Below are 16316 nucleotides of genomic sequence, written 5' to 3' on the forward strand. Positions count from 1 at the left end.
CGGAGGCCGCCGTAGCGCGGGGGGCGGGACTCTGCACCAAAGCCGGGCAAGATGGCGGCTTTCGTCCGCGTCCTTCCTCGCGCGGCGCTTTCCGCCCCTGGGAGGCGTAAGTCGGGGCCGGAGGGTGACTGAGGGGCGGCCGGTTGCTCCTCCTGGGGCTCAGCCCGGGCATGGAAGCGGCGGGGCTTCGCCGCAGGCCCGGCGACGCCGGCTGGGAAGGTCACCGGGAGGACGCCCGAAGGGTGGCTTTATTTTTTCCGACGCTTTTCTTTCCCGGAGTGGCCTCGCGACAGCCGGTCAGGCTCTCCGTGGCTTCCCCGCTCTGAGGCCGCCCCATTTCCTTCTCTGTCGTGCAAAAAAAACCTCTCTCGGGGCCGAGTAGAGGTGGTCCTCGACTTACGACCACGGCAGAGCCCAAAATTTTCGGCTGTTAAGCGAAACATCGGTTCAGTGAGTTTTGCCCCCGTTTCGTCAGCTTGCCTGTCGCGGTTGTTAAGTGAATCCCTGCAGTGGATGAGTGCAGTCACCCGGTCGTTAAGTGAAACCCTGCAGTGGATGGGTAAAGTCGCCCGGTCGTTAAGTGAATCCCTGCAGTGGATGAGTAAAGTCACCCGGTTGTTAAGTGAATCCTGCTCCCTCCTCCCTTGACTTTCCTTGCGAGAAGGTTGCAAAAGGGGAAAATCGCATAACCCGGGACACTACAGAGGTCATAGATTATTTGTATGAATGTGAACCTGTTGCCAGACAAGCTGAATTTCGATCAATGGGGATCCTGGTCATAAGGTTGTAAATGCGAGAAACGGCCATAAGTCACATTTTTCAGTGCCGTTGCAACTTTTTTGTTTTATTTATTTTATTTATTACATTAAGTATGTATTAGCTAACCTATATGAGTATAAACATGCTTTTAGATACATGAAATGGATATGAATAAAAAGTAACAATAGGACAGGGATGATAAGTACGTTGGTGCGCTTATGCATGCACCTTACAGACCTCTTAGGAATGCGGTGAGGTCGACAGTCTGAGCTTAAAGTTTTGGTGGTTTGGGGAAGAAATTTTGAATGGTCACTAAAGGAACAATTGTAAGTCAAGGACTGCCTGTAACCCAGAGTAGGTGCAAAGACAAATGCAATTTCCTGCCTGAGCAGAATGTTGGAGTAGATTGGGGGTCCCCAATTCCAGCCCCCTCCCAGTTCATGGACCATCTCCATCTCTGTTGAGCCCCTAGAAAGAGTGCAGAGAAGAGCAACAAAGATGATTAGGGGACTGGAGGCTAAAACATATGAAGAACGGTTGCAGGAACTGGGTAGGTCTAGTTCAATGAAAAGAAGGACCAGGGGAGGCATGATAGCAGTCTTCCAATATTTGAGGGGCTGCCACAAAGAAGAGGGAGTCAAGCTATTCTCCAAGGCACCTGAGGGCAGGACAAGAAGCAATGGGTGGAAACTAATCAAGGAGAGAAGCAACTTAGAACTAAAGAGAAATTTCCTGACAGTTAGAACAATTAATCAGTGGAACAGCTTGCCTCCAGAAGTTGTGAATGCCCCAACACTGAAAGTTTTTAAGAAGATGTTGGATAACCATTTGTCTGAAGTGGTGCAGGGTTTCCTGCCTGAACAAGGGGTTGGACTAGAAGACCTCCAAGGCCCTTCCAACTCTGCTATTCTATTCTATTGTTCTAACCCATGAAATAGGAAACGGGGGCATTTTTCCCCAGCGTAGTAGAAAAAGAAATGTTTTGGTTTATTTATTTGTTTGTATCCCAGTTACAAATAACTCAAGGCGGCAATACCTAATACTCCTTCCTCTTCCTGTTTTTCCCAAAACAAACACCCAAAGAGTATATGAATGGCTCAAGGTCACCCAGCTGGCTTGCATGGCTGAGGTGGGACTAGAACTCACCGTCTCCCATTTTCTAGCCCAGTGCCTTCATTATAGACCAAACTGTCTCTAGACCAGGGGACCCCAATCCCCAGTCCGTGGACTGACACCAGTCCATGAAATGCCAGAAACTGGGCCGTGCAAACAAGCGAAGCCCAATCCATGGTATGCAGGCAGCACACAAAGCATATCTCCATGGAACCAGTTCCTGGTACCCAAACGTTTGGGGACTGCTGGACTAGATGATCTCCAAGGTCCCTTCTGTATTTCTTCTTCTGTTATTGCAAGCAAAAGTAGCAGAAAAGCTGCTTCAGGGTCTGAAAATCAGGAAGGACCAAAGAAAGACCAAGGGAGGAATCACCAAAAAAAGGGCTCAACTAATTTGCTCAGTTGATGCCAGGGAAGCTAAAGCTTGCAATGAGATGAGGTTGCGTAGAATAAATGTGTCGTTATAGTCAGGATAAAGGGGAACGTATTCAGGGCAGTCCTTGAATTACAACAATTCATTTTAGGGACTGTTCAAAATTAGAACAGCACTGAAAAAAGTAGCTTATGACCTTTTTTCACATGCACCACCCAAGTTACAGCATCCCCCATGGCTCACCAGATCAGAATTCAAACGCTTGACAACTGACTCACATTTGTGACAGTTGCAGTGTCCCGGGGTGATCACCTTTTGCAACCCGCCAACCAAACAGAGTCAATGGTTGAAACCAGATTCACTTCACAACAGTGCCGCTAACGTCACAATGGCAGAGATTCACTTAATAACCCTGGCAAGAAAGGTCGTACAACGGGGCTGAGCTCACTTAGCAATTATGGTTGCAGGTCAGGGACTTAACCCGTATTGCAGCAACGAGTTAGGTAAAATCTTGGGAGATGAGTATACGCATTATGTTCAATGTCCTTGTGTTTTAGGTTATGGCATTTCTCCCGGTGTGCTGTCGCTTCTTCAACAAGATCGCTCAGTTCATTATACGGTGATGCCACATGGGCGCAGTGGACGTTCCTCGGTCAGTGGTATTGTTGCCACAGTCTTTGGGGCCACAGGATTCATGGGCCGATATATTGTTAATCACCTAGGTAATATACAAGAAGGACAGACTTCAATTATTAAATGCATGTTGTTTATTAATGTATTGCTCATTTGATGCACATATCCAATAATCCATACACCATTCAATTATAAAGGTAAATGCTACAAATTTATCCTAGCATTATCTGAAAATTTCTTTTAAATGAGCAATCGGAAGGATTTTTTATAAAATAATCATATACAGTATATCACAGAACTGAGTACACCCCCTCACATTTTCTAAGTATTTAACTTTTCATGTGACGACACTGAAGAAATGACACTTACAGTGTTTATAATGTGAAGTAGTGAGTACACAGCTTGGATAACAATGTAAATGAGCTGTCCCCTCAAAATAACACAACATACAGCCATTAATGTCTAAACTACTGGCAACAAAAGTGAGTACACCCACTTATCATTTTTTCAGTGTTGTCACGTGAAAAGATATACTTAAATATTTACAAAATGTGAGGAGGTATACTCCTGCGATATACTGTATATGCAAAAGATTTGATAACAATATCAAATTATAATTTAGTATTCAGGACATTTAAAAAAGAATGAAGCTATTTTCAAATGTGGCTGTCGTGAATTAGAAAGAAATTTAACAAAAATGTTACTATACACATTGAATTTAAATTTCTTTAAATTATCTTGCTTTTTTCATGGATCTTACAGAAAAGATATCTTTGATACCTACATACCGCTGTTACACTAAAGTACATTATGGATAATACTGCAGATTCTGAATAAATTTTGAATGGAAAAATAATTTCCCCAACCAATGATTGTGTATGGGTAGTATTGTTTTTATACCATTTTTAATGTTCCGACTGCTTTGTGTTCTTTTTCCTTTATATGTTCTTGGGTATATATTTATTTTTTTGAGTTCTGTATTTTGTATTTTAATTTTGATCGGAATAAAATAAAAATAAGTGCAAAAAAATCCTCTAATTATTTTCTCAGGCTGGTTATGCTGGGCAGGAATCCCCCAAACAAGTTATAACCCAACCAGTGTTTTTCAAGATGCCACATGTTAAAAACATTTGATTAAAGGCAAGGAATGTCCCTTTCTTTTTTTCCCCAAGTTTGGTGAATGAGAGTTGTCCCAAAGGTGCTTTTTTCAAGAGGCAGCTGGACTTTCTCGGTTTTCTTTGAAGACATTTTGCTTCTCATCCAAGAAGCTTCTTCAGCTCTGACTGGATGGTGGGGAATGAAAGGTTTATACACTTTGCAGACAGTTGGTCCTTTGTGTTCTTTTTAGAGAGTTGTTGACTTGGAGGTTTATCTCTGTCCTTAGGGTTCCCTGAGCAATGTAAATGGGTGTGGAGCCTTCTTGGAATTGCTGAAAGGACTGTGTGGCAGAGCTGTGTTTTCAGCAGGACATTTTCTACCCTGTGTCCCTTCACTGTTGAATCCAGGCACAGGCTATTGAGGATGAGTCTGGGTTTGCATCTCAAACTGAAGCGCAAATGGTTCCTGTAGTCTGCAATTTTTCCGAAAACCCGTTCGTACTCCCGCACCATTTGAAGGATGTTCCTCTCAAAGTACATAGCTAAAAATCTATCGAGATTCTCAGTCATCCAGGTCATGGTTGTCCCCAAAGTGGCTTTTCCCATTGAATCTCCATTGACAATAAACAAGAGTTGCCCTCTTCAAAAATAAAATCCACATTGCACAAGTTATGTAAAAGGAACCACACTCATTCTGCCCCTTAAAATGTGGTTCTCCCCCCCCAAAAAAATGCTCCTTTTTTTTCTTATTTCCAATCAAACAGAAGTTGCAAGGTTTTTGCATTGTTTTCTAACGTTAAAATGTGTATTTTCCCAATCCGAATAAATTGTTAGTTTTATTACTCAGAAGTGGGGGGCAGGAGTTCAGTTCATAGTTTTAAGGCATAAACGTTTTTGAGAACTTTCTGGCACAAGACTGTCATAAAAATGGCATAAAATTTTGAGGGAGGTAAGTGCCATCACTAAACAAAAAAAACCTGCATTCTTCCCTAAAGTAAGCTTAACTGCAATTTAGGGTGTGTCAAAAATTTTCAACTTTCCATTTTCAAACATTAGGGGTGCTCAAAAGTTGTGACGCCCTAGGGATTGTAAAGATATTTTGGTTACTTTAATATAATTTCGTTGTATCCCTTGGCAAATAACTACATAACTATATTTTTTTAACGTTTTGTTTGTTTCATACAAGAATGAATTTAAGCTTAGAATAAGTTTATCATGTATTTGATTTAGCAGCTAAAAATAATAATTGATCAAACTTTGCAAATCTCCAGGTAATCCAACAATTGAAATGTGGATTCACTTCTGTTGCTACCTTAGGGGGTGGGAAAAGTTGCACCAAAGAATTAAAATAATGGAACATCAAAGTTAGGAATGGCAATTCCACTCAATTTGGATTGATTTTTTAGTTTCTTTCAATAGGTTACAATATGATAATATTTTACATATGGTAACGTTTTATGTCTTTGGATTTTCTAAATCCTTTTTTCTATGCAACATGGATTTTGTTAACTTAGTTACTGTATAATGTTTGATTAGGGACGCGGTGGCTCAGTGGTTAAGACGCTGAGCTTGTCGATCAGAAAGGTCAGCAGTTCAGTGGTTTGAATCCCTAGCACCGCGTAACGGAGTGAGCTCCCGTTACTTGTCCGAGCTTCTGCCAACCTAGCAATTCGAAAGCATGTAAAAATGCAAGTAGAAACATAGGAACCACCTTTAGTGGGAAGGTAACAGCGTTCCGTGCGCCTTTGGCGTTGAGTCATGCCGGCCACATGACCACAGAGATGTCTTCAGGCAGCGCTGGCTCTTTGGCTTTGAAACGGAGATGAGCACCGCCCCCTAGAGTGTGTGAGGGGAACCTTTACCTTTAATGTTTGATTAACAAACATTGAGATAAAAAAGTAATTATTTGTGGCTACATGTAAGGTGAGATACTTTTTTCCTAATTCTTAAAAGCAACATGTTTTCTCAACGCAAACCCACCGTTAGGTGGTTTCAATCTCTTCCATTCACAGCATGGAAGGTTTGTGTCAATTTAAATATTTCGTATGGCTTATATTGGCACCTTAAGATTAAGGACAGGCAAAATCTACAAGATCAGAGGTTTGGGCTCCCTCTGTAAGCTTAGTGAGTTCTTCCTCAACAGCAGGATCTCCATCTCTGCTCTAACCCCCGAAATAAATGTAGGTTAGAAAACTAGAGCATTTTTCCCCCAGCACGGGGAAAATAGAAATGTTTTGGTTTATTTATTTATTTGTATCCCAGTTACAAATAACTCAAGGCAGCAAACGTACCTGATAATCCTTCCTCCCCCTATTTTCCCCACAGCAGCATCCCAAGAATGTATGAGTGGCTCAAAGTCACCCAGCTGGCTTTCATGGTTAAAGTGGGACTAGAACTCACTGACGTCCACTTTCTAGCCCACTGCTTTCATTATAGACCAAACTCTATCTAGACCAGGGGTCCCCAACCCCTGGCCCGTGGACCGCCATCAGGTTGTAGCATGCCAGAAACCGGGTTGTGCAAATAAGCAAAGCCACATCTGCAGGATGAATGTGAAACCACACCTCCTCTGGTCCACAGAAAAAAAACTCTGTCCACGGAACCGGTCCCTGGTACCCAAAAAATTGGGGGCTGCTGCTCTAGGCCAGGGGGCACAGGTCTTCTGGAACCCCAGAGGGTCTTAATGCCTCGATGAACACCACTTTTGCAATCCGACGTGTAAGAAGTGTTTATGGCTTAACGCTAATGTTTAATATCCGGTAATTGCAACATTCTAAAGAAACTTGTTTCTTCTTCTAGGCCGTATCGGTTCTCAGGTTGTCATCCCGTATCGCTGTGATGAGTACGATCTCCTGTACCTTCGGCCCATGGGTGACTTGGGACAGATCATTTTTATGGTACGGTGTGAGTTTGCCTCAAATCCTTCCAAAGGCCAACCCACCCACCCCCCCACAAAAAAAACCCCAACCCCAAGTAAAAGTATTTTAACTTGGACTTCACCTTTCCTGTGATTCTTTTTTTTTATTAAAAGTTTTAATAAGTTTTACAATTATATACCTTTCCCCTTCCCTCCCTCCCCCCAATCCCACATCCCCTCCCCCCCTTGACCTCCCAGAGCAAATACCAGGTATAAACATAAACATTTAGCAATCATACACTAAAATAAACTAACTTTAGCATCATCCCTTCGCTTGTACTTTAGAGAGCCGAGGTGGCGCAGTGGGTAGAGTGCAGTACTGCAGTACTGCAGGCCACTTCAGCTGACTGCTAGATCAGCAGTTCAGCGGTTCAAATCTCACTGGCTCAGGGTTGACTCAGCCTTCCATCCTTCCGAGGTGGGTAAAATGAGGACCCAGATTGTGGGGGTGATAAGCTGACTCTGTAAACCGCTTAGAGAGGGCTGAAAGCCCTATGAAGCGGTATATAAGTCTAACTGCTATTGCTATTAACTCCCCTTTTGTAAAGCTAACTTAGATAAGTTGTAACATTCCTTGTTCATTCATTCATAAGCTAACTGAAGTTTCTTAGTCCCATATTTATTTTGGATATAATCAATCCATCTTCTCCATTCCAGCTTGTATTTCTCATCTGAACAGTCCTTGAGATATGCTGATATTTTAGCCATCTCTGCTAAGTTTGTTACTTTTAACGTCCATTCTTGAATAGTAGGCAATTCTTCCTTCTTCCAGTACTGCGCCATCAACAATCTTGCTGCCGTTGTTATCCTGTGATTCTTAATCTCGCAACTTGGTTCGTGCTAGGAAGAGCGTAATACAGGTAGTCCTCGACCTGCGACCGCAATTTAGCTCAGAGTTCCCCTGGACAATCGTGACGTTTGTTAAGTGAGCTTTGCCCCATTTTTGCGACCTTTCTTTCCACGGTTTTTAAGTGAATCCCTGCAGTTGTTAGCAACAAGTTTGCTAAGCGAGTCCGCCTTCCCCACTGACTTTGCTTGTCAGAAGGTCACAAAGGGGGGAATCACAGGAGCCTGGGTACACTGCAACCGTCGTAAATATGAAGCAGTTGCCGAGCATCCAGATTTAGATCACACGATCACGGGGATGCTACAACAGTCGTAAGCATGAAAAACAGTCCCAAGTCACTTTTTCCAGGGACGACGTAACTTTAAACAGTCACTAAATGAACTGTTGTAAGTTGAGGACTACCTGTAATGATCTCTCGTTGGACAAAAGTGTTGTGTGGTCCACGAACTACCGAACATGCTTTGTGAGAGGTTTGCGGGCATCGTTTAACTTAGTTTGTGGGGTTTTTTTGTGATTACTAGGAATGGGATTCACGCAACAAAGATTCTACCCGAAGAGCTCTCGAAAACAGCCACGTGGTAATCAACCTCGTCGGAAGAGATTGGGAAACCAGGTAAGTTTCCCCCCTGCTGAAATAGCTCAGAAGTAGTTCAGAATAACAGAGTTGGAATGGATCTTGTGTAGTGGCTTGCCAGTAGCCAGCAGAGCTGGCAGCAGATTCGGACAATGAGGAAGTTGGGGAGGAACCTGGGCCAGTCCTGGAGTCTGGGGAAGGCTCTGATGAGGGCTCTGTGTCGGAGGCAGAGAGGGGGCCAGAGCCGTATCCCAGTTATCAGCTGCCTTTCAGAGTCAGACGTCAGTGAGGCAGACAAACAGCTGGAGCCTGTTCCCAGTGTGCGCATGTGCAGAGTTGCCTGACGAAGGGAACAGCTAAAGAACAGGGGTCAACTTGGGAGTGAGGCCACAGGTGGATGATGAATGGCCCTCCCAGAGGAAATAATAGAGGAGCGAAAGGGGAGTGGAGTTTGCAGGAGACAATCAGTTCGTTTAATTGGTTCGTGACTCTCCGAGACTCCTTGCCAAGTTTTGCAGATATCGGCCTGGCAGCCCTCCAAGCCAGATAAGGTCTGTGACTGTAAATCCTCCCTTGAAAGACTTTGCTGGAGGTGAATGAGCAGAATTCACAGTCTGTGAAGGGTTTTTTTGTCGGGACAAGGAGTTTGCATCATGTGCTTGGGAAGCCTCGGTCAGAACACCTTGTAGGTTCTTTAGTGTTCCCCGCCCCCCAAGCAGGAGACCCTACACCATTTCTGACAGATGGCAGTCCAGTCTCCTTGAAAGCTTCCAGTGATGAAGCCCCCACAACTTCCATATCAACCTCTTTTCCATGGGTGGATTGTTCTCCCTGTCAGGAATTTTCTTCTTATTTCCAGGTTGAATCTCTCCTTGTTCAGTTTCCATCCATTATTGTGGATTGTCTATCATGGTGCCAGAGAGGCCTTAGTGGTATCGTCCCTCAGTTCAACTCACCTTACAGGGTTGTTGTGTGGAAAATAGGCAGGCACATAACGTCCACTGCCACGAGTTGGACAAAGCAAAGGTGTCGGCCTCTGCTTCGCTTACTTGCTATCGGCTGCCATAGAAGTGGGGAAGGTGGGGGCTTGGTATTTGGGATGGGAATGAATGGTACAGGAGGTGATATGGAAAAGGGAGGTTTCATCTCACCATCTTCTGCTCATGCTGGTGGTCGGGTGTTTGACCTGGTCAAGGCCAACCGTCCTGCATACCAACCTGATGATGCCTTTTGGAGATGCACCCCACATGACACCAAAGGGAGTTGCACATTGGACACAGGGGTGGGGTCATTGGAGGGAGGGGACTGAGTTATCACTTGATCTGTACTTGTTCGCGCCTTTCTGGCTCAGATCTTGCTTTACTTTTCATAACCTTGATTCCACCAAACAATAGAGTTGGGAGTTTTCTTTATTGGTTATTGATGGAGGCAGGCCTGACAAAAGGAGAGAAATAAATCTAATGCACCTCGACCTATGACCACCATTGACCCCCCAAATTTCTGTTGTGAAGCCAGACAGCTGTTAAATGAATTTTGCCCCGTTTTACGACCTTTCTTGCCACAGTTGTTAAGTGAATCACTGCAATCGTCAAGTTAGTAGCACAGTTGTTAAGCGAATTGGGCTTCCCCATTGACTTTGCTGGTCAGAAGGTCGCGAAAGGGGATCGCACTACCCCGGGACACCCCCAACCGTCATAAATCTTGAGTCCGTTCAGAGCCAAGCGTTTGAATTTTGATCACGTGACCCTAGGGGCAGTCTGCAACAGTCGTAAGTGTGAAAAACGGCCGTCAGTCACCTTTTTCAGCACCGTTGTGACTTCAAACGGTCACTGAATGAACTGTTGTAGGTCCAGGAATGCCCATAAGAAGCATAAATAAGTATTCTTTTAAGTCCTGTGCGCAATAACACTTTCCGTGGACACGAATGATGCTAATTCTTTTTTTCGGTCCTGTTTTAGAAACTTCAAGTATGAAGATGTCTTCGTTTCCATTCCTAGAGATATCGCTCGCCTCTCGAAACAAGCCGGAGTAGAAAAATTGATTCACTTTTCTCATTTGAACGCAGACAGTAAAAGTCCTTCAAAATACCTTAGGACTAAAGTAAGTTGTTCAGCGATGTTGTTGTTGTTGTTGTTATTTTTACATCCTGCTGCTCTGTAATTATATTTTAAGAGTCATGGGGAGAACCTTAATCCTCTCCTCCGTGAGAATTTATCCGATCCTCTTTGAAAGCTACTGGTCATCATTAAGTCTTTATGGATTAACGTATTTTTCGGAGTGTAAGACACACCGGAGTATAAGACGCACCAAGATTTTGAAGAGGCAAATTAAAAAAAAAAAAGTTTTTGCACTCTGCAGACCACCAAAAAATGGCCCGTTTTTGGGGAAAACAGGCCCATTTTTTGTCAAAAAAGGTCATGCATAACTTTTAGGAGGCTTGTAGAATGCTCCTGGGGGCTACTAAAAACAAGCAAAAAATTGCCCATTTTTTGCAAAAACAGGCCCATTTTTAAATTTAAAAAATGGCATGCATAGCCTTTAGGAGGCTTATAGTTTGCTCCTGGGGGCTTGAGGGGGGGCAAAAACAAGCAAAAAGCTGTCCATTTTTCACTCATTTTTACCCACCCCACCCCAGGAGCACTCCGGAAGCCTCCTAAAGGCTATGCATGGCCATTTTTGCAAAGGTTGAAAACGGTGTGTCTTATACTCCGAAAAATATGGTAATTAACAGAGTTTACAACTTAACAAATTTGGTTTGGTCAGGTATATTTCCACATCCTTATAGTCAAGTCCGTGTCTGGGAGAAAAAAAAATCCATCTATCATTTTCATTTTAATCATTTTCATTTTTGATGGCTGCCAGACTTTGGCTAAACCGAACCAGGTGCCAGTTTTCCCTTAAAGATTGTCCTCATTGGTGACATGTATTCAGCTTGGTCTCTCGGCCAGGATATTGAAATGATCAAATGTACAATTGGGACGAGCTCTCTGCAAGATCGGGCGGTTGAAATTACCATCTCTCTGGCGTCGGTGTGAGAAATTTGACAATCTTTCAATGGCTTTGATCACAGGCGGTAGGAGAAAATGTTGTCAGGGAAGAATTTCCAGATGCCATCATTATGAAGCCTTCTGATATATACGGGAGAGAAGATAGGTTTTTAAACTCATACGCAGGTAAATATATTTATTGTAATGTGTATGTGTGTGTGTATATGTGTGTGTGTGTGTGTTCAGGCATAACTCTGGAATGCCTTGAGCAATTTCAACCAAACTTGGTACTCTGGAAACAAATACTGTGTGGGTAAGACACCTCTAACACCCCTTGGGGGGGGGTGTTCTGTTAAGATGCAGCTTGTTGTGCCTTAAAATGGCTTTTTCTGTACAGCGCAGTGGAGTTGCCATGGTAACAACTTCACAGTACTCCACAAGGGGGCTCCCTCTGGTAAGGGGGAAAATCCAACATTGCAAATTACGTTTGGTCCATTCTCCCCCCCCCTTCCCCCCATAAATAAATACCCGGACAACACAGGGTTATCGGTGAGTAGATTTACTAAAGAGACAAGTATTTGACAAAATCTTCATGCTGTCATGAAGGATGTACTGAAGTTGCCTTCCATTCTTTGTTTACATTATTGGTATGAAAACAATTACTTTTAAATAGGATTTTCATTTACATCTGTAAAGATTATATAAAGATAAAGGTTTATCTTTATAGCTAAAAGGTTTATCTCTTTCAGATCTTGGTCTTAAAACCTTTCTTGTGATTCTAGGAAATATTGTTAGTTTGCCTCAGTTGGGGAACATTTCCTATTTGAGCATTTAAAAAATATTTATATTAAAAAATGTATGGTTACTAGATGTATAATATTACCATTAGCCCTTTTTATCCACAATTTTTGGGTCTCCTATCTATATAATAGCTAGGAATCCTGTTATGAGTAGTGCAAATTTCATGAATGTTGGACTATATCGGTGGTGGGTTTCAAAAAATTTTGGAACCTTTTCTGTAGGTGTGGCCTGCTTTCCGGGTCCACAGGCGGAACCTCTTCTAACCGGTTCAGTAGATTTGACGAACTGGTTCTACCGAATAGGTGCGAACTGGTAGGAACCCACCTCTGGACTATATGAATATGCAATTAAGCCCTTTGGGGTTCTGTTAGACTTCTTCCAGATCTTACATGTAAGGCATATCCAATTGCAATCATTTTTACTTTACAATACAATAGCAGAGTTGAAAGGGACCTTGGAGGTCTTCTAGTCCAACCCCCTGCCTACGCAGGAAACCCTATACCATTTCAGACAAATGGCTATCCAACATCTTCTTAAAGACTCCCAGTGTTGGGGCATTCACAGCTTCTGAAGGCAAGCTGCTCCACTGATTAATTGTTCTGACTGTCAGGAAATTTCTCCTCGGTTCTAAGTTGCTTCTCCCCTTGATTAGTTTCCACCCATTGCTTCTTGTTCTACCCTCAGGTGCCTCGGAGAATAATTTGACTCCCTCTTCTTTGTAGCAACCCATGAGATATTGGAAGGCTGCTATCATGTCTCCCCTAGTCCTTCTCTTCATCAAACTAGACATACCCAGTTCCTGCAACCGTTCTTCATATGTTTTAGTCTCCAGTCCCCTAATCCTCTTGGTTGTTCTTACCTTGGCTGTAACCCACCATTCACGGGTGAAATGCTATCGGTTTGGGACGGTTCGCCCAAACTGGTAGTAAAAAAAAATGCTACCGGTTTGGGCGAACCGGTAGTTCCAACAATCAGCTGTGCTACGAATCACCTGTGTCACGTGATTTATGTTCGCTTGAAATCAGGTGGCACAACTGATTGTTGCACGGCTGATTGCGGGAACCTTTATTTTTTTAACATATTTTTTTTACTACTAGTAAAAAACGGTACCATTTTACCAGAAGTAAAAAAATGCTTTAAAAAAGTTTTCGAAAAGTTCCAACGATCAGCTGTGCGATTTATATTCGCTAAAAAGCAGGAAATCCTGCTTTCTAGTGAATCTAAATCGCGCAGCACAGCTGTTTCTCCCCCCCCCCCCCATTCTACTTAACTTTTCAGACTCAGAAAAGGTTTCTTAGCGCCTGCGGACGAAGGTTCTTAGCGCGCACGAAGCGAAGCGGTAGCAGACTTTCAGAGCATTTCACCCCTGCTGCCATTCATTTATTTCTGACGTTAGTATTGAAAAATTGCAGAATCGCAGCATAGTGACTCTGCAACATAGCATAGTGTTCTGACCCCCCCCCCTCCGTACGGTGAGTCACGCCGACACAAGATTACTTTTAGCCAATTTATTCACAGTAATTAACTCACAGACAAGACTTTGGCAGCAACCCAGACTCCCACAGATAAGAAATACACACAAGAGCTTCTCCAGCTTTAGTAAAACGGTTGTGTCCTGCAAAAGGTCTCCTCCCAAAGTCTCTTCTTATATACTCTCTTGGGAGGAGCCTAATCACAACCACCTGGGCCTGATTATCTTCTATGTCTCTGTAATTAGTGCCGGCGCTTATCTGCCTGTCTTTGCCTGGCGTCCGGAACCAACTCCCTTTACTCCTCCCCATTGCTCCAGGGCCTGACGTCTTCACCACTGCTCCAGGGCCTGACGTCATGGGCACACTCCCTTTGTCTTTCCCCGCTGCTCCATGCCTCAGGCGCCTCCTGGTGGTCAACCAGCCTCTCTGGTCCCTGCTCGGAGTCTGAACCCTGCCCAGAGTCCTCCACATCTCCCATAGCAGACTCATAGGGTCCCTCGCTATCTGAGTCTGTCGGCAGCTCCAACGGCTCCTACTGGCCCACAACAGCATAGTATATTAAATTCTTCTTCTTGGATTTAAAAAAAATAGAGTTTGAATTTGAAACCCCTGCTTTAGATGGATTTTGAAGAATTTGCTTCGTTGCCAAATCTTAAAAGTCACAGATTTACCTGTCTTCATATAGAGATGCGACGTTTTCGCGGAGTGCCTATGATTGGCTTTGGGAGGAAAACCGTGAAGCAGCCCGTTTACGTAAGTACCGATTAAATATATTTCATGTCTGGGTAGTCCTTGAATTACAACCGTTTGCTTAATGACCAAAATTACAACCGCGCTGAAAAAAAAATGGGACACAACCGTTTTTCACACGTTGCAGCATCCCCAGAGTCATGTGATCAAAATTCGGGCGCTTGGGCCACTGGCATATATTTACGACGGTTGCCCTGTCCCGTGGTCACCTTATCCCCGTTTGCGACCTTCCCAGCTGGGCTTCCGACAAGGAACGTCAGTAGGGGAAGTCTGAATCGCTTAACAACCGTGTGATTCGCTTAACAGCGGCAGTGATTCACTTAACAACTGGGGCGAAAAAGGTCACCGATGGGGCGCAATGCACTTAACGGCAGAAATGCTGGGTTGAATTGTAGTTGTAAGTGGAGGAAGGCCTGTATATTTTGCTTAACTTCAAAAAATTGTAATTAACCATATTCATATTTATTTTTTTCTGTTAAATACTATCTGATAGGTGGTTGATGTAGCCCAGGCAATAATTAATGCTATCAAGGACCCTGATTCTAAAGGGAAAACATATGCCTTGGTTGGGTATGTATCCTATTTTTACTTCTCTCATCTAAATAACTATAATGTCTTTTCTGTCTTTAATGTTTTTGCTTCTTTTTTTAAAAAAAATACTCATCAAAACATCACACAGAGAATTTGTGTCCTTATGTGTCCACCAGTTAGTACCTCTGTGGGTCAGCCGTTTGCTATAGACACAGTTTATATTTTGGTTAACAAAGATTCAGAGGTCCAGTAAATTGGCTTGGAAGGTTACATAGCTTTCATACTGGGAAAAAAAGCTTTAAAATGAAGGCCCAGTTCTTCTACATTCCAATTGTGTTTAAAATGAAGGGTGGGTAAACTCAGTGGCTCAACTGAAGGGTTCCAGAAGATAATTTTTTAAGGTCGAGAGAATGATTTACTTACCGTATTTTTCGGAGCATAAGACGCAGCAAGGTTTTGAAGAGGAAAATTTAAAAGAAAAGTTTTTGCACTCTGCAAACCTCCCAAAACCGGCCTGTTTTTCACAGAAACGGGCCCTTTCCCTCCCCCCCCAAAAAAGGGCATGAATAGCCCTTGGGAGACTTGTAGACTGTTCCTGGGGGGGGGGTGAGGCCAGAAACGAGCAAAAAACGGGCTGGTTTTTGTGAAAACGGGCCCGTTTTTGTCAAAAAGGGGGCATTATGAAGCTTATAGAGTGCTGCTGGGGGTGGGGGAGGCAAAATTGAGCAAAAAATGGCCCATTTTTTGCTCATTTCTGCCCTCCCCAGCCCCCAGGAGCTCTCTGAAAGCCTCCTAAAGGCAATGCACAGCCATTTTGGTGATAGGGGGGATTTCAGGAGGCAAAAAATGCTGTATTCAGTGTATATGACGTACCCAGACTTTCAGCCTCTTTTTTCAGGGAAAAAGGTGTGTCTTATACTCCGAAAAATATGGTAACTCTCTTGCACTTAATCATCCCTGTGACCTTAAAAGTTATTTTAAATAAAATAAAAGGGTTACCGTATTTTTCAGATTATAATACACTCCAGACTATAAGACGCACCTAGCTTTTGGGGTGGAAAACAATGGGGATGGGTGGAAATCTGCCTCTGCCTCCCAGCATCCATCCGGTATTCATCTGGCTTATTTGCCGCGGCCCATTCGCTCATTCGGCATGGCCATTTGCCGCCACCCGTTTGGTGCAGCCCGTTCACCATAGTCCACTTGCCTTCACCACCGCCTGTTCGCCACCGCCTGTTTGTCGCCACGGTGGCCCCTTCCCCACTGCCGCAGCCCATTCTACAACAGTTGATCAGTGCCACAGCAATCCCCTCTCCCACCGCAATATTCGGAGTATAAGACGCACAGACATTTCTACCCACTTTTTCGGGGAGGGAAATTGCATCTTATACTCTGAAAAATATGGTAATTTTGACTTGTTGGATTCAAGTCTTAAAAGGTCAGCTTCGGCTATTGCCTTGGC

At 43.6% G+C, this 16316-nt stretch overlaps 1 protein-coding gene across 1 annotated transcript in view; it reads left to right on the forward strand.

Annotated features, from left to right (window-relative positions):
* The window catches only part of LOC116511545 (NADH dehydrogenase [ubiquinone] 1 alpha subcomplex subunit 9, mitochondrial-like), a 29602-nt gene continuing 13286 nt past the window's right edge, over positions 1 to 16316 (forward strand). The window contains exons 1-8 of the mRNA XM_032221645.1: positions 1 to 106; positions 2803 to 2967; positions 6775 to 6872; positions 8261 to 8352; positions 10272 to 10413; positions 11384 to 11486; positions 14259 to 14326; positions 14817 to 14893. Coding sequence (XP_032077536.1) covers positions 52 to 106; positions 2803 to 2967; positions 6775 to 6872; positions 8261 to 8352; positions 10272 to 10413; positions 11384 to 11486; positions 14259 to 14326; positions 14817 to 14893 — 800 coding nt within the window. The 5' untranslated portion in view covers positions 1 to 51. The remainder of the gene's footprint in view (positions 107 to 2802; positions 2968 to 6774; positions 6873 to 8260; positions 8353 to 10271; positions 10414 to 11383; positions 11487 to 14258; positions 14327 to 14816; positions 14894 to 16316) is intronic.

This window comes from Thamnophis elegans, chromosome 7 (genome assembly GCF_009769535.1).
Source record: "Thamnophis elegans isolate rThaEle1 chromosome 7, rThaEle1.pri, whole genome shotgun sequence".
Classification (NCBI taxonomy): domain Eukaryota; kingdom Metazoa; phylum Chordata; class Lepidosauria; order Squamata; family Colubridae; genus Thamnophis; species Thamnophis elegans.